The sequence below is a fragment of the Neophocaena asiaeorientalis genome, unplaced genomic scaffold, assembly GCF_003031525.2.
Source record: "Neophocaena asiaeorientalis asiaeorientalis breed wild unplaced genomic scaffold, Neophocaena_asiaeorientalis_V1.1 scaffold183, whole genome shotgun sequence".
Classification (NCBI taxonomy): domain Eukaryota; kingdom Metazoa; phylum Chordata; class Mammalia; order Artiodactyla; family Phocoenidae; genus Neophocaena; species Neophocaena asiaeorientalis.
Genome location: NW_020175199.1, coordinates 2,579,066 through 2,597,476, shown reverse-complemented (window position 1 = coordinate 2,597,476; position 18,411 = coordinate 2,579,066). Strand labels below are relative to the sequence as shown.

Sequence of the window (18,411 nt, the reverse complement as noted above, 5' to 3'; positions counted from 1 at the left end):
TATCTAAGTAAGACCAGGCCAACGCGGGCAACATGAAGGATAGTGGATTCCATGCAGTCCTCCAGATAGCTGTGAGCAGGGCATCCGAGGGCCCTTCTCTGGTGTGCCAGTTTTGCTTGGGTCTCTTGCTGATGAATACTTGGTAACCAAGAGTAAGCTACCAATTCTATTTACCTGAGTCTTGCTTGGAAGTATCTCCTTTTTAACATATACTTTTCAGCCTTTCTATGTCACTACTGCCTATTATTATTTCTTTAGTAGAGACTACCATATCCTTTATATATTGGTAGAGATCATGATCACATTTCAATGGGTTTCTTTGTCAATGTACACAAGTCCTCTTCTGGCAAAGGCTCAAGTAGGAGTCCCTGACCTCCTTCTCCCCACTGATAACCGAGGTAGCCTCTACGGAAACGTTTTCAAAACCATTCATGTCAGCGATACACCTTTCATGCATATAATCTGACAGCGCTGTGCAAACAGACAGATCAAAACAGCACAAAAGAGCTGGGAGCATGGCAGAGAAAAGGAATGTGTAACACGTGGCTTTGGAAAATTTTAGTAGGGGAGCAGCCCGGTGTGTGAGATGCGGAGGGAGTTGTCAGTGATGGTGAACATAACCACCTGGAGATGAATGGCTGTGTAAGCTCACACTCATGGAGAATGGAGAGGCCTGTAGGGGAGTGCCTGGCAGGGGATCTAGGGAGAGCAGGGCAGTACTATGCAGTGCCCTGGATGTGAGCAGAGAAATCAAGTCAATACTTTACCAATAGCAGTGAGGCTTCTTAAGTACAGATGTTATGTGGGGAAAACTGTGAAAACACCCTGAAATATATCCAGATTGGGGAGTGATTAGCATGCGTAACTATTTCTTCCAAGCCCATAACTGCATGTTTAGTAGGAAGCAACATTTTAAACCAGTCTTCCCCCACCCTCCAAAAATGGGACCAAGCGATGCACACTCTCAAGTACAGGGTAGCCATGTCAACATCCCACCAATGCCACCAAATCCTAAAATAGATAATACTCAAGTCTTAAAAATGGTTGGTTCTGCCATCATAGTGCAAATATCACAGAAGGCAATGGCCTGACCATACAGAAAGCTGTGGGTTATCATCTTTTGGAAACCAGCTTTTTTTTTAACTTGATATCCCATTTTTCTTTCTATGCTCCCTTTAGTGTACAAATCTTCTCTGACTTATAATGGGGTTATGTCCTGATAAACCCATCTAAATTGAAAATATCATAAATCAAAAATGCATTTAATATACTTAACTTACCAAACATCACAGCTTAGTCTCGCCTACCCTAAATGTGCTCAGAACACTTACATTAGCATACACTTGGGCAACATCTAACAAAAAGCCTATTTTATAATAAAGTATTGCATATCTCATGTAGCTTATAGGATACTGTACTGAATGTGCAGAATGGCTGTCTGGGTACAGAGTGGTTGTAAATGTATCAGTTGTTTACCCTGGTGACTGCGTGGCTCCCTGCCAGCGCGCAGCAGCATGAGAGCGTATAGTACCACATTTCGCTAGCCTGGGAAAAGATGAAAATTCAAAGTATGTTTGCTACTGAATGTGTATCGCTTTTGCACTGTCGTAAAGTAGAAAAACTGTAAATAGGACTATTGTAAGTCAGAGACTGTCTGTGTTCTTACCCCTCACACAATCATCAGAAGAAGTGGAGTGCATGTGAAATTGGGTGAAGCACAGTAATTAATTAAAAGAAATAGCTTAAGCAATCTCATTTAACTCCTGATCAAAGAAAGTGGGAAACCCTGATACGGAGAAGGCTTCCTTGACAGGAGAAAGTGAAATTGTGGTAATAAATTCTCTGCCTAAACTCCACCTCATTCCCACGTCTCTTCGGCTTGCCCTGAAGCTACATGACTGAGGAAATGTCTTCCTGCACTGTTTTCTCCTAAGAGCAAGACCAGCTGCACATGTAACGATGCCTACATGTCAGCTAGATGGCCAGATGGGAGGGCTCTGGGATTAACCTCCCGACTCTTCTGAAACGAAACTGGGTGAACCAGCAAGATCATCCCACCACTCTTACCCAGGCTTCTCCCCAGTCCTCTGTGAATCAATAAAGGTACAAGGACTTGCCAAGTCACTTATCCAGTATCAATAAGCAACCATTCAATCATTTCTCCCAGAAATATTAACTGATAACCTACTATGTGCCAGGTGCTCTTCCAGACATTTGTGTCTTTAACAAGTTAAAGACACAAATCACTGTTCTCATTGTGCTAACCCTCGTCATGCTTATATTCAACTGGAGAATAGAGACAAAAAGCAAGAAAAATAGGTAAGATATTTAGTATGCTAGGTGGTGACAAGTGCTAAGGAGGAGATATAGTGGGGAAGGGGGACAGAAATATTGGGGAGCAGAAGCTGCTGCTGAAATGAGGTGGCCGTGGAGGGCCTTACTGAGAAGGTGACATTTCAGGAGAGAACTGAAGTGAAGGAGCTGACACGTTGCTATCTGCGGGGAGAACACTGTGGAAGTGGGAACGGCTAGTGCAAAGGTCCTGAGGCAGGAGCATTCCTGGGGTGTTTTCCTGAGGGCGAGGGGGAAAACAGCAGGAGCTGAGCTCAGAGAGGCGATGCTGGGCTGAGGTACAGAGGGCCTAATGGGTGTCTGGCTCTTACTCAGAGTGAACTGGTAGACGATTAGGGGTTTTTGAGCAGAATGACTTAATTTATGTGTTAACAGGATCACCCCACTGCCAACATGAGAACTGACCAAATGGTGGTGGGGCGTGGGTTGTCAGGAGGGATAAGACAGAAGGAGAGGCCAGTTAAAAAATAATAATCCAGAGGGAGATGGTGGTGACTTCGGCCTGGGAGCGGTGCAGGTGGTGAGAAGCGGCTGCGTTCTTTATACACGTGGAAGCTAGAGCCACCGGGGTTTGCTGATGGAGCAGGTGTCAGATATGACCAAAAGGAGTCAAGAATGATGGTGGAATTTTTGCTCAGAGAAATTCTTTCTTCCCTGTTGCTGGTACTGACATCTTTAGCTCAGCACTTTAACACTGAATTGTAACTCTTTAAAATGTTGCTGTCTTTCCCCACTACTCTTTGAGTCTCGTTTTTAGGGATTTTGTTCTGTTCCTACTAGTTTCTCTCCCATTGTGCACAACACATTGTTTGTTACAAAAGAAGCCCTCGGTGACTGTTTATCAAATAAAACGGCCTTATAGATATTGCAGGATGTAGATGCAAATATGTCTGCAGACTCAAAATCTAAAAGAAATAAATTTGGGCCTAAAATAAGTCAGTTAGGGGATATGCTTAAAGTTTTAATGAAAAAATGATATGTGAGCTATTACATTTCTTCAGACAATTATGGCTGAAAGATAGCTATATAATATCGCTGGTATATAGCAGAGATTATCCACTAAAAATATATCTTTAAATTATTTGGATTTATCGTAAAAATCTATTTACCCATCTAATTGGATACTTTCATAATGGCAGAATAAAAATGGATTAATGATCTCTTCTAGGAATTAGATTGTATCCAGAAACAAAGGAAATATAAAGAAATGGGCAGGTTACTTTCAGGATTAATTCTGGGTTAGCTTCACAGAATTAAGGCTTAACATAACATCCTCTATTTCACAGACCATCTTGTTTTTTAAAAAACATGCCAACTCTCCCGCCCCACCCCAAAAGTACTATAATAGAAAGATAACCAAGGTGATAAGTTTAGAAGAGATTTATGCTTATTTGTTTTATCGTTTGGTAATTCAGTACTTTGTCCTTCTAACTATATTTTCTAGGCTGAGAGGCAGAGGAGTTCTGGGGAGAGAACAAAGTAGTGGAATAATTTTGGAAATCTAATAAATGGTCAAAATTCAAAGTTATTGATACAATTATTGTTAAGATTCACTAAGAAGAATATCTGTGAAAGTGGTCTGTAAACCATATGGTACCAATTATTGTCAGACAAATACGATTATGGGTTCAGAAGTCACCAAAGACATATCTTGTATATTGCAGCTAATAAGAATGGCAGGACATTCTCATCAAGAGATCTTTCCCTTTTGGCTGACGAGCTCATTGATATGGAATTGCTGAAAGATGGTAATAGAAGCATCCTCTGAGGACACTGCAGAATTACCCAGCAGCTGTCTCTTTCTTCTTACCACCTAATTTATAAGGGAAAACTGTACGGGCTGAAATCTCTTATTTCTTCATCAGATGATTCCAGTATAGAAACATCACAAACTGATGTTTTCTCTTTGTCCAAGGATGAAAAGTCAACAAACTTAGCTGTATTTGACCCAACTTGTCAAGCTTGCAGTTATTAAGTAGTAACAACAAAAAGGTAAAAAGAAGGCAGAACACACGATGTTAATGTATTGAACAGTATATATGTTCCTTATTCTCCTTACCCATCTCAGTGGCCACATTACTCATATGTCTGCGGCATCTTTTGGGTCCACAAATGCTTTTCTGGGCTCAACCATAACGGACTGTCTTTCCCAGTCATGTGACCAATGTTTGGGCAGCAGCCAGCATCCTTCCAGGTCCCGGAACATGACTGACCCCAGTCATCAACCAAGCCCTGTTCCTGTCTCATTTGGCACTGCTGCTTCTCAAGGACAATTTCATCCCGGGAACAGGGCTGGGTTGGGCACAGGGATCCCAGCTCTTCTGATATTGTGTCTTCTGGTTACAGTACAAGATGTACCAGTTCAGAGCAGGAAGGACAGTGGAGGACAGTAGGCTGGGGATGGCACAGAGCACGGCACAGACATATTTTCTCTGTGCCAGATGGTTTGGCATGACTGTAATCCTATGCTTGAGTACTTTAGTACAGAATCCATAAATTTCCAGTACATTAAAAATTTTTAATTACTTGTATGCATTTAGTCTAACATATTTTTGTTTTGGATTAGCACAAAGCAGTAATAATCCACTTTCAACTGTTTTAGTTAATGCCCTCATCTATGGGTAAATGGATTACCATAAGTATATAATTATTTTTTTAAATGATTATTGTAAAGATCTTGGAAATGATACCCAGAGGAGAAACAAACTATAGTTGGAAAAACATTAGTGTTAATACATGTAATTCTGTTTAAGAATACTCATTCAAACAAAGCATTCCCCCCCACTGCCCCAATTTATAAATTCAAAAATTTGGCAAAAAAGGGGGAGGTTTGGGGTGGTGTGGCTTACTATGCTTCCCTCCTTTTTCTCTTGGTCTCGCACCATTCTCTAGTTCCAGAAAGGGCCAACTACGAAAGAGAAAATTGTTACTATTTGATGGAGAAATGGAAAACTTTCAGGAATGTGGTGTCCTTTATTCAGTTATCACAGGGTACCTGCTCAAATATATCTTCTCAGAAAGAGATACAAACAGAACCACAGCCAAAGACACAGGCCACTTGGGTGAATTACGATCCACACAGCTGAGGGCTCTGTCTCTGGGAAAAGGGATCCAGCATGATTTGGGGACAATTTGATAGTGTCCCATCATTAGCTTTGAGATGCCAGAACCATTCCATTTCCCATGTTCAGCTATTAAGGATCTCGTCTTATTTTTTTCGCCCCGAAGTTCATACAGATGATTTCTGTTGATATTTTCAATGAGAACTAAGTTTAAGTTCTATACATAATCAAAACATACATTGTCAGCCATGAAAATTTCCTCACATATCATAGACTACTTCGACTGCCCATAAAAATATTTTATTTAAAAAACTATTGAGCTACAATTGAAATGCACTAAACTTTGTACACTTAAAGTGTTCCATGTGATTAGCTTTGACATAGGTATACACTCTCCATACTGTCATCCCAGTCAATAAAACAAATATTCCCATCACCCTGAAAGTGTCCTTGTGCCCCTTGGTAATCCCTCCTTCCCTCCATCCTCTTTCCCAGGCAGCGAATGTTCTCCTTTCTGTCAGTATAGATTACACTGCATTTTCTAGAATTTTACAGCAAGGGATCCACACACAGTATGTGCTCTTTTTGCCCCGGTTTCCCTCACTCAAAAGCTCTCTCCAGCATTCATGAGATTCTTCCCGTTTGGCTGAGGTTCCGTAGAGAGTATTGTGATATTTCCGTGACAGTGTTTAGCAAAGCGTGGCCTGAGGACTGGCTGCTTTCGGATCATCCAGGTACGGGCTAAAACATGCCGGTTCACCTCCCCCCAGATCTCTGACATCAGATAACCGGTAGCTTCGGCATAATCAACTATGAGAAGTAGCAGTTTTAGTCGAACCTCTTAGGGAACAACTACTCCTGTCCCTTGGTCCAACTAGCTGCTCTACTAATGTCTTTCTACTGTTTTCTATAACTTGGGCAAGTCTTAGTCCTTTATGCCACAGCAGGACAAAATATCTTTAGGAAACAAGCTGCAGTAGTTTTCCTAGATCTCTCTGGACCACACATTTAGAAGTGTGGTTTGGATGACTTTTCCATAAAGTACCCGCATTGGGAACTTTCCTCCCTTTGCTGATTTGTTATCCATTTATAAAGTCCACCTTCAGGGCCAGGACTTGGGTGAAGAGTGAAGCATTGGCCTCAGGTACAAAATTTAAAGAGGTGCCCAAAACCTCAGTAATCCAGATGAACACTATTTTTTCAAAAATCAAAATTAAGGTAAAAAAAAAAATCCATGATGAGCAAAATACCAAAATTTTAAATAAGGTCAGGACCAGTAACATTTGCCATGCTGAGCCTGAGACAGAAAGAAAAGATCAGTTAGCAGTGATCCTATCTTTTTTTTTTTTTTGCAGTACGCGGGCCTCTCACTGTTGTGGCCTCTCCCGTTGCGGAGCACAGGCTCCGGACGTGCAGGCTCAGCGGCCATGGCTCATGGGCCCAGCCGCTCCGCGGCATGTGGGATCTTCCCGGACCGGGGCACGAACCCGCGTCCCCTGCATCGGCAGGCGGACTCTCAACCACTGCGCCACCAGGGAAGCCGGATCCTATCTTTTAAAAATTATGATGATTTACATTTTACACCCAAGGTGAGTGCCTCACCCTCATCCTGGCCCTGGCCCTCTTCCACTTGATATGTTTCTCCGTCTGACAGGCTGTTTGCCATCCTGAAGTCATCATCAGAATGTTAGTTCTGGCCAAGCGTTTAGAAAAGTGCCATGGGCGAGAGGTACTTCAAAATACTTGACTGAGGCACGTTAGTTGTTTCTTGCTTTTTTCCCATGCCATTAACCACAAGTTCAGCCAGTCCCAAACAAAGACATAAACACTGGTCACCCACAGTCCTGAATCTTTTAAAGGGCCTCAACCAGGCATTCAAGATGAGATGTATTCATGCTGTATCTGATTACATGTGCCTTCAACGTGAAACTAGAGCTGTCTTATCTAAACAGATACACAGAAACCGTGGCTCTGATTGATGTTATCATTTAAAACATGTAGTGTACTTCTCATTGGACGTAAAAACACTTGAGGAAACTCAGTGTGTAAGAGTGATCTATATAATAAGAGTTCTAACTGTACTGAAAATATGCCTAGAAACTCTTCGGCGTAAGGGTAGATACAGTGATTCTGCATGCTTACGTAAAACTGGGGGGAGAAAACATGCCACGGAGAGTACCCAAGCATCCCACTCCCTCTCAGAAAGTCTGCTCGGTTGTAACATTTTTACTGGAAATGAAAGGACTCATGTTTAGTCACTCATGGATGCATATAGAGAATTAAGTCATTTGCTACGTATTAAAGAACTTAAGAGGAACAAAGGGAATATTAGTTAGAGCTGGTGATAGATGGTGAACGCTGGTCTTCCATGTCCACACAGAATAGTGTAAGAATTAGACTGGACTGGGAATAAATGTAAAGTAAGTTGGCCGTCAGTCATCATCGTCAACCACAAAAGCCTGGGGGGAAGGGCAGAAGCAGGCTTTGGAGCCAGACAGAACTACCAGGAAAAGCTCAGTACCACTCTCTCCTAGCCGTCTGACCTTGGCCCCTTTCTGTACGCGCTCGCTCAACTGTGAAATGAGCCTAGTTTACAGGGTCACCACAAGAATGACGTGGCAACAAGATACGTAGAGCCGTGAGCACAGGCCTGGCTCGTGGGGAGCCCTGATCAAATTGTAGCTGCTGTTATCACCACCTCCAGCCCCACAGGCTTTACGTGTTTGAAGGTTATGTGACCCCAAGACACAGCAATGGTGAAGGTTTTCAAGGAAAGTGAACAATAAAATGGGTAATTATTTATGTGTGGTGTGACTGTAGGATGGCGGCAGAGGGGCCCAGGTATTCTGTTGAAGGCAGAGCCCATCCTACTTGCCTACATTTTCAGTGCCAGGTACCTAAGTGTACACACTTCCTTCTTTTAATAGTTCTAGGGGAAGACTCTTGGGTGATATCCCTTTAAAAAGAAGCTATTTTTTTTTTCTTGCCAAAAAAGAGCAGCTGATCACAGTCATGGCTACTATGTACAGTTTTGTTCTTGACATTTTAAAAGATCCAGGAAAGAGCTTCAAAAGTTCATGCGAAAATGGATAGAAAGTAGGTGGTAGGAAGAAGGAAGGCTACTAAAAGTTGGAGTCATTCGCTCCAGACAAAAGAGGGTTTGAAGTATTTCAAATGTGTTAGGTAAGTGTTAGGATGTTAATGCCACTCTGCTACCTTTCATGTCCATCGAACAGAAGGACTCCTATCACTACTTTTTCTTGGATGGATGATCTCCCTTCCTGGAGAAAAGGGGTTGACCAGATGACTTTTTGGGATCTCTTCTCATTCTAAGCCACCACGCAAATGTAGAAGAGCAAATGGATACCCAGCTCATCAATGCGGGGTGGTGGTTTCAGTTGCATTCTGTTTAAAATGAGGTCAAGGTAGCTTGGCACAATGCAAAGAGTAGGAGTCAGGCAGAGCTGGGTTTGAGTCTAGTTTTGAAACTCACTATTGGGCAGGTTATGGTAGTAAAAGAACTCAACTCTCTACTCAACTGCAGTAGAGATAATCTCTGCCTCCTAGGGTTCCTGGAAGGATTAACTAAACTAGTGTTGGCAAAGCACCTAATATTTTGATTGACACACTGTAGGGCTTTGATGAATTGGAGCTGTTAATCTAGCTGGCTAAAAAAATGGGTTGAATAATTACCTTTAAATTATAACAAGAGCTTTGACATTCTGGTTGTAGTTATACCACATGAGGAAAATTGCAAATTCAAGTCAGCAGACTGGCACCACCCTGGCCCACCCTGCAAACTAGAACGTGCCAAAGGAGGTTTGAGGGGGTAACCTGTTAACTAGCTTGGTGCTAAGAAGCCGAGGAAACTGAAGGTGAGGTCTAAGGCATCTTGGTATGAATCTGGTTTCTCTCACTGTCACCATAAGAATCAAATGAATTATTTTAAAAAGGTTCCAAATACATTTCCGAGTCTCAGGAATGTATCACATCTCGCTGACTTGTAATTCATACCAAGTATAGTAAAAACATCAGTGAAAAAACAGGTTTGCAAACCAAACTGAATGTCAGAAACTGTAATTATGATTTTTCTCCGTAACGAATGATAGGGAGCTAAAAATGGAAGTTATACAGAAATTAAACAGCTCTCACACAGCAATGAGATCCAGTGGTTGGAGCCCTATACTGAGTAAAAGATACTACTACCAGACTTTTCCATACAATGGAACTTTTTGGTGCTATAGCAATGCGGTCTGACATATTTAGCGTTTATAGACAGAGGCTGGAATCCGAGACAGAACAGCCCTGGTTTTTGTTCTTTACCAGTGGTGGGGTCTGTGGCAGGAAGCCTGGAGGCTGCGGAGAATCAGAAAAGACAGAGGAAATGCAAGGCCAGACATGCACATAAAAGTGAGGCCCACAGAGAGCTCGGTCAGAAACACGGGAGGGCTTCCTGAGCCCCTCTGTGTGGCTCAGGGAGTCAGACTTGGCTTGGAAAGCGCGTCCTGTTTCCACCAAAGGGGTGGGGGATGGCTGCGGTTGACAGAGCAAAACACTGTCAGAGCCAGAACACTGCACTTTGAACTGACAGAGTCACATGAGAGACCAGCTTATTTCTGTTGGGAGGGACCAAGCACAGGCATGACATACATCAAGAAGCTGGATGAGGCCCAGTGTAGATGCCTGTCAGTATCAGACCTATGAAGGTCACTGTGCCATTAAATCACCCCTAAGCAGGAACCTCCCACGATAATGAAGCAGTCTTTCTATTACCACAAAACAAGTTTTACATGGTGGAACCAAGTTAAAATTCATCATCCCAAATACATAAATTTCAAGTGGCAATAAACCACTGAGCTGTTGAGACAGCATGTAGAAGCTAAACCCAATATCTCAGTAAGTTCATCTCTATTCACCACACCTTTTTAGAAGTTGGGTACAAACAGTCCTTTGAAATCTATTGCGCCGTCCTTACTTCACTTCCAGTCATCATTTAATTATGCTTCCTTAAAACCACAGGTATTACGAAATCTGACGGCATAGTACTTACAAGCAGGTTCACTGATTCTTATTTCTGTGCGTGTGTAATAACGAGACAACAGAAAAAAACCCAAATGGCAACTAAGATAAGAATCAAGAACATCGTGGAAAGGGAAAAAAAAAAAACAAACCCAGGAAACTCAAGAAGAAACCTATCTGTAATGCTGGATATTAAGTTCAACAGTTCTCGTTGTTCAAGGGGACATTAAAATCAGTTTTACCTCTACATGCCTCTTTCTGAGACACCCTTGAACAAATGCCTAAATTGCAGATCTTTTCAGTGTGTGAACGACTTCTCAGGACTAGGGCAAGCCCTTTCAGCGGTTTATTCAGTATTTTAGACCACTTGGATAAATGCCAATAGAAGTTCAGAGGCTTACGAGGGCTACTGGCTTGAAGAAAAGAGAGGTCCTTTCAGAAAAGCTTATCTCAATACAAAGGAGTAACTCGTTTGGAGTATCTAATCCAATCCTGTGAGGTAGCGTGATGCTTGATGTTAACAGAGACCTAAATTCTACACTTTCTAAACTTAAAAGGAAACGTCTTCATTTACTATTAAGGGGTAAGGAAATCTCCTCCTTATCTGGATTTTGATAGTTATAACAGATTCACTGAGAGGGACTTTAAGACCGCTGGAGTCCCGGAGACTCCTTTGGAGTTATGGTGACAAAGAGAAGTTGCTAAATATTTTACGGTACTTTGACCTTGTTCCCACTCATATTAATGTCCTAGATTTATCTTCCGTTTACTGGATTTTTCCTCCTCCTTCTTTTTTTTTTTTTAAATGAAAAGTAGACATTAATGCTTCAGTTCATTTTGGAAATGTGCCTTTGTGAAGAACTTCAGAGATATTTTTCTTTCTTTTTTAAAAATGACCTTCAAATAAAAACAATAGACTTTTCAGACAACAAAGCCCAAAGCAAGTAACATCAGACTGCAGTATGGTCACAAAAAGACCAAAGAGACCTTCTGAAGTGGGGTGGCCAAGTGCTGAAAAAACTTAAAACATTCTAAGAGAAGGTAAATTAAGTATTATTCAGGAAGACGACAATCGAAGCGGCCCAAGGTTGGAGAGCACAACAGAATCCGCATCCAGCAAACGTCCAGTTTAACTAGCACTGGTTGTTTTAAATAAAGTACTTCCTGGGAGGAACCAAGTGGCCACGCAGAGCGCTTTTCTTGACATCAGGAAACAATGCTGTTTTGGGTTGCTCTTTTTTTTGGTCTTGTCTTTTCTTAGACACAGTGCAGAACCCAACACATCTCGAGGCCATATTATGTGATTTTTGTTGATTTACGAAGCAGAGATGGGTTTGGGAAAGGAAATTGTACTGAAGTTGAACTGAACTGCACTAGTCTTGGTTTACCTGCCATATGCAAAACGCCTGTCTTTGTGATGATCGCCGAAAGTATCCCAAAGCCTGAGAGAGACGCTCACTTCATCAACGACGTCCCGGGAACGCTCCAAGACCTGCAGGAGAGACAGCACCCATGCTCACTGGCAGTCAGGGGCTCCCCCTCAGAGCCCCCAATTTTGTTTTCTCTTGTGACACTAAAAAGGTGAGTTTTGTCTCGAATACACAAGTTAACCCCTTCCCCTGCTTTTAAAAAATCAGACTGGCCGTATTCAATTGCCTGTGGTAAACCGTAACGGAAAAGAATATAAAAGAATGTATATACATAGGTATACCTGAATCACTGTGCTGTACAGCAGAAACTAACACAACATTGTAAAGCAACTAGACTTTGATAAAAAAAAAAAATCAAGTAACTAGAAATCCATAAAAAGAAATAAAAATCAGACTGGCAACAGCAATGATGTACCCTTAGGATTCTAAAGAAACGCCGTCTGTCTTACCTCCTGGCAGACCCGGTACTGGTCAATGGCCCACACTGTGGGTACGTGGGTGGCCAGCAGCTGGTACTGTGTCAGCGTCGTATTACACGCTCTGGCGCAGATCAAACGCGTCTTCCCCACGGCGTTGTCTCCCACGACCACGCACTTGATGGTTTCCACGTTGGGTCTTTCGTAGTCCATGTCAGTGTCCATTTATAAAACTCTAGAAGAAGAGAGCGGACACCACATTCAAGACACTGGTGCTTTCCAGAGCAGTCAAAGATGGGAGGGGGCCAGGCGGTTTTCCCTTGGTCCAGGTACTTCTTTGGAGGTACCCAGGCAGAAGCCAGAAGTTTGGAAGTTCCTACTAAGCCAAACTGAAACTCAACTTTTCTTTTTATATCTCACACAAGTACAAAAACACCGGATTGTTATTTTGACCCCAAACGGATGATTCCGGTTAACATGTTATTTTCTCCTTGGTTTTCTCTAAACACAACCTGCCTACTGGAGCTCCATCCAGGCGAGTCAGGGCTGCTTGCACACATTTCTAGCTCACTAGCTACTCACGTCAACCCGCTAAAGACACGGGGCACCTGCAGGTTTAACCTTACACATTCGGTCATAAGCAGCCTTTGCAGTATGAGTGTCCGTTACAATCTTCCAGTGATCCAAGATCTCTCATTAAAAAGCAAGTTCCTGTAGGTTCTAAACTATCCTGGTGACTTAGGGGAGAATCCAAAGTGTGAGCAGAAAGGGACTACTTGACTTTAAAGAAGAGCGAACTGTAAGTGTGAGATTGGATACATTATTATTTTAATTAATTTATTTTGGCTGAGTTGAGTCTTCCGTTGCTGTGTGCCGGCTTTCTTTAGTTGAGGCGGGTGGGGTTGCTCTTCGTTGCGGTGCGCAGGCTTCTCATTGCGGTGGCTTCTCTTGTTGTGGAGCACGGGCTCTAGGCGTGCGGGCTCAGTAGTTGTGGTGCACTGGCTTAGGTGCTCCACAGCATGTGGGATCTTCCCGGACCAGGGATTGAACCCGTGTCCCCTGCATTGGCAGGCAGATTCTTAACCACTGCGCCACCAGGGGAGTCCCTTGATACATTATTAAAATTAATTTATCCTTATACTCATTCATTAATTTTTATTAATCAAATTCATTAAAAGATATTCTTAAGAGGAGCACGATAAAGAAAGATTTTGAAAAAAATTTCCCTTCCTCTCTGTTTTCAGAGAAGAAATCTGGACCACGTGGTAGAGAATGATTTTACCAGAATGAGGAGCTACTTTGGAATCTTCCTAAAACCATCAAAAAGGGTTAAAAGAGGGTTGCTGGGTGAGGGGTGAAGAGGCAGAGGAAAGCTACTGGCAGCTCTGCTTCCCCAAAACAGGAACCCCACAAGTTGCAGAGCGGACTGCTTCCCAGTAGCAGCTGGATGGGCTGTAGCAGCTGGATGGGTGGCCAACCATGCAAGATTTTAACGTATTATGATTGCTCTTCTGAGGAAGTCTATTGTTAAACTGAGAAAACTGTTGGATGGTCATTTTCTTAAAAAGAATCCATAATGGTCTTAACAGCCATGGTTAAAAAAAAAAAAAAAGCTCAGGGTAGGGCCTAACACATAATTGGGAATCAAAACATGTTTAAAACAATTTTTTTTAATAGATTTATTTATTTTTGGCTGCGTTGGGTCTTTGTTGCTGCACGCAGGCTTTCTCTAGTTGCAGCGAATGGGGGCTACTCTTCCTTGCGGTGCACGGGCTTCTCATTGCGCTGGCTTCTCTTGTTGCGGAGCACGGGCTCTAGGCATGTGGGCTTCAGTAGCTGTGGCATGCGAGCTCAGCAGTTGTGGCTCGTGGGCTCTAGAGCGCATGCCCCGTAGTCGTGGCGCATGGGCTTAGTTGCTCCACAGCATGTGGGATCTTCCCGGACCAGGGCTTGAACCCGTGTCCCCCTGCATTGGCAGGCGGATTCTTAACCACTGTGCCACCAGGGAAGTCCCTCAATACATGTTTAATTCAACTGACTTAAGAAAAATGATAATTTGGATAATATGAGATTAAGGGTATAGAGGGAGAGATAGAAAAAGAATGCTAAAGAAGAATGCTTTTGCACAGTTAGGACCATCTGAATATGGGTAACACCATCACAGGAGGTGTTAAACCCGAGGCTGGAGAACTATCTGGCAGGAATGGAGTGGAGTGATTCAAGGAACAGATGTGTGGTGAGGTTAAGATCTGATCCTACACCCGTGAAGAGGCTTAAAATAGATACCTGTCCCCCACCTGGTAAATGCTGATTTTGAAGGTCTTGGGTGGGAAAAGAGTCTTTAAATATCTCCAATTCTGGTGATTAGCCAGGTGTGGTGATTCCAAAAATCAACCTCTTTAAAATCCAGCCTTAAAATTCTACGATTGTATTCTCGATTTAATAGTATAATGTGGCAAAAGCATTACTTTGGCATTAGATGGGTGGTGCTTAAATTCTAGAACATTTGGCAATGTCTGGAGGCATTTGGCAATGTCTGGAGGCATTTTTGGTTGTCACAATGGGTGTAGGGAAGGGCTACTGGCTTCAGGTAGGCAGAGGCCAGAGATGCTGCTAAACATACTACAATGTACAGGGCAGCTCCCACAACAAAGAATTATCTGGCCCCAAATACCATAGTGCGAGGTTGGGAAACCCTGCCTTGGATGGATGAGAGTTTTGAATCCTGGTCTCCCTGCTTTCTAGTCATTTCTTTGACTTTAGGCAAGTCAGCGGCACTGTCTGAGCCCTAGCTTCCTCGTCTGTTAGGTGGGAATGATAGTACCCATCTCCTAATGCGGTGAGGGTTCGGTGAACTGATGTTTTCAGTCCCCAGGGCCGTACCTGACACACTGGTGGCTTCAAAATTATAATCATCATGCTGAAATGAATACTTTTAGATGACAACAAAATTGAGTCAGGTGGAAGACCAGGATTCGATGCAAAAATCATAAACTTAATCATCATAAAGATCTATAAAAAGGATACATTTTAGGAGAGCAATTAAAGGGTAATTCATCGAAAACTGCAGCACATAAATAAAGATGGAGCACAGCTGACCTGATGCAAAGAAGGCAGAGAAAGTTCTGGGTGGGGAGGGGGAGAGAGGAGGTCGCAGTTAACCGAAGGATAACAGAGTTGCAAAGGTAGGTTAAAAATATTTTTATGGGGCACTTCTAGATCCTAGAACAAAAGTGGTAGGACTTCACAACAGTCTTTGACAAGATTCTGGTGATATTACCATGGGGTAGCCTATGTCAGAAAAAACCAGGTTCCATTTGGAGTCTCACAACTCTGGAACCTGAGGTCTATTGCTCTGAATGTCCTAAGTGACATCAAAACTTTATACTTTTGAGTGAATTTTATTTAATTTTTTAGATAGATAAAAGTCAAAGAGAACCAATCCATAAAATTGGGGAGACTGTTCGGATTTAGTAAAAATTCAGACATGACACAGAAACTGTAACATTGGTTTTCTCGTGGGCTTGCAAGCTTACTCTGATAGCCTCCCCCCAAAGAGGAGTCCCCCAAATAATTTGAATAGTGGCAGCTCAGGTGGAATAGCTGTGTAGCTTTTACAGAAGATGACTTGGAGGGGGATAAAAGCCCTTCTGTTTTTATATTAAGGCCATGATTACAAAAATATCATCACTTTACTTATTTATAGACACATCTCATGCACAGTCCTAAAAAGAATTTCTGCATCAAAGGTGAGAATAACAACCGTTGGTCCTCTCATCTCTAGCAATCTGCGCAAAACTGAAGTGACTGCCAAAGGTGCTGAAATTTGTGCAAAGGTGACAGCATATAAGGGAAGTGAAAGGCAGGCAGAATTAAATTCTCATAGCCCGGATCATGCACTCTACATGGGGCACTTCCAGGAAGAGTTTGCTGGCTTTCCAAAATCCGAGGCTCCAAATCTTTCCTTTTGGGTAGAAATTTACTTAGTGGTAGTCTAAAAAGTACTTTAAGAGTATGACGTCACAGCCAAGGATGTAAACTCCTGCTCTTCTTGTACTATAAACCAAGTATTCATCTGTTACGCATAAACCAATAAACATTACATTATGGTCTAATTATAAAAATATGCAATTGTATCCTCTTTTGCTTGTTATGGGCTCAAACGTATCCATATCTAGCACTCTTACGGTTGAATGCGCGCTTACGACCATCTGGATAATGACTCTCTGGCTTCTGATTTTTATTCACCCGGAAAAGAGAGTAATAAATATTCCTTTAACATTGTTAATAAATTTCACCACCATAAATCCTGCTGATCTATGAAGATGCCCTTTTGCCTTTAGATCCATATCTGGGGAGACAAGGAAGGTATAAAAGGGAAAGAATAGCTAGGCAGAAGTGATACTGGTAACCTGATACTGTGGCAGCTCTGTAATCTCACTCAAAACTGACTTGAACTTCATTTCATACTTTCACTGAATCTTCAGGACATGGATGCTGACGGTTAAAATGCTACCTGAAAAATCTACTTGTACACTCTCTAGAAGTCAGAAGTTTATTTAAAAGCAGGTGAGTGATAAAAATAAGAAATGAAAGAGGAGAAATAATATCTGATATGCAGAAATTAAAAAAAAACATAAGAGAATACTATGCCAACAAATTGGAGAACCTAGAAGAAACTGACAAGTTTATAGAAACATACAGCTCACCAAAACTGAATCAAGAAGATATAATCTGAACAGACCAACCACTAAAAATGAAATAGAATCTGTAATAAAAGAAAAAATTCCTTGAAAACTGAAGTCCAGGATGGGATGGCTTCACTGAAGAATTCTACCCAACATATAAAGGAGAACTTATACCAATCCTTCTCAAACTCTTCCAAAAAACTGAAGAGGAGGGAACCCTCCCAAAGTCATTCTATGAAGCCACCATCACCCTGATACCAAAACCAGACAAAGACACTACCAAAAAAATTATAGGCCAACATCCTTGATGAATATAGATGCAAAAATCTTCAACAACATATTAGCAAATTGAACCCAACCACACATAAAAAGGATCATACACCATGATCAAGTTGGATTCATCCTAGGGTCACAAGGCTGGTTCAACATACGTAAAATCAATGTGATATGCCATATCAACAGAAAAGACCAAAACCGCTGTTGATCATCTCAACAGATGCAGAAAAACCATCTGATAAAATTCTACATCCATTCATGATAAAAACCCTCAGCAAAGTGTGTATAGAGGGAACATATCTCAACATAATAAAAGCTATTTATGACAAACCCACAGTCAACAGTGAAAAGCTGAAAGCTTTCCCACTAAATTCTGCAACAAGACAAGGATGCCCAGTCTCACCACTTTTATTTAACATAGTATTGGAAGTCCAAGCTACAGCAATCAGACAAAAAAAAAAAAAAAAAAGAAATGTGTCCAAATTGGAAGGGAAGATGTAAAATTGTCTTTACGTGCAGATAACATGGTATTCTATGTGAAAACCCTAAAGACTCCACACAAAAACTATTAGAACTGATGAACAAATTCAGCAAGGCAGCAGGATACAAGATTAACATACAGAAATCTGTTGCATTTCTTTACACTAACAATGAAATATCAGAAAGTTAAAAAAAAATCCCTTTTAAAATCGTGTCCAAAAAAAGATACATAGGAATAAACCTGACCAAGGAGGTGAAAGACTTACATACTGAGAACTATAAAACATTGATAAAGGAAACTGAACATGACTGAAAGAAATGGAAAGATATTCCATGCTCTTGGATTGGAAGAATTAACATATATATTTTTAGCTTCATTTTTTATTGGAGTATAATTGCTTTACAATGTGATGTTAGTTTCCTCTGTACAATGAATCAGCTATATACATACCTATATCCCCTCCCTCTTGCACGTCCTTCCCCACCTCCCATCCCACCCATCTAGGTCATCACAGAGACCAAGCTGAGCTTCCTGTGCTTTATAGCACGTTCCCGCCAGCTGTTTTACGCATGGTAGTGTATATATGTCAATCCTAATCTCCCAGTTCATCCCACCCTCCCCTTCCCTCCCTGTGTCCACATGTCCGTTCTGTACATCTACGTCTCTATTCCTACCCTGCAAATAGGT

General features: G+C 41.9%; 1 protein-coding gene across 11 annotated transcripts in view; it reads right to left on the bottom strand.

Annotated features, from left to right (window-relative positions):
• The window catches only part of RHOBTB1 (Rho related BTB domain containing 1), a 67,228-nt gene that overhangs the window by 24,829 nt on the left and 23,988 nt on the right, over positions 1–18,411 (bottom strand). For 9 of the 11 annotated variants that reach the window (XR_003005942.1, XR_003005943.1, XR_003005944.1 and 6 more), the window contains exons 3-4: positions 12,313–12,514; positions 11,822–11,925 (exon numbers count right to left, since the gene is read on the bottom strand). Coding sequence is in view for 7 of the 11 variants with exons in the window: in XM_024765223.1 (XP_024620991.1) it covers positions 11,822–11,925; positions 12,313–12,504 (296 nt within the window). In the remaining 4 variants the exon portion in view is untranslated. Of the gene's footprint in view, positions 1–11,821; positions 11,926–12,312; positions 12,515–18,411 lie in introns of those variants that run through there. The other 2 variants (XR_003005941.1, XM_024765227.1) reach the window with 1 other exon arrangement.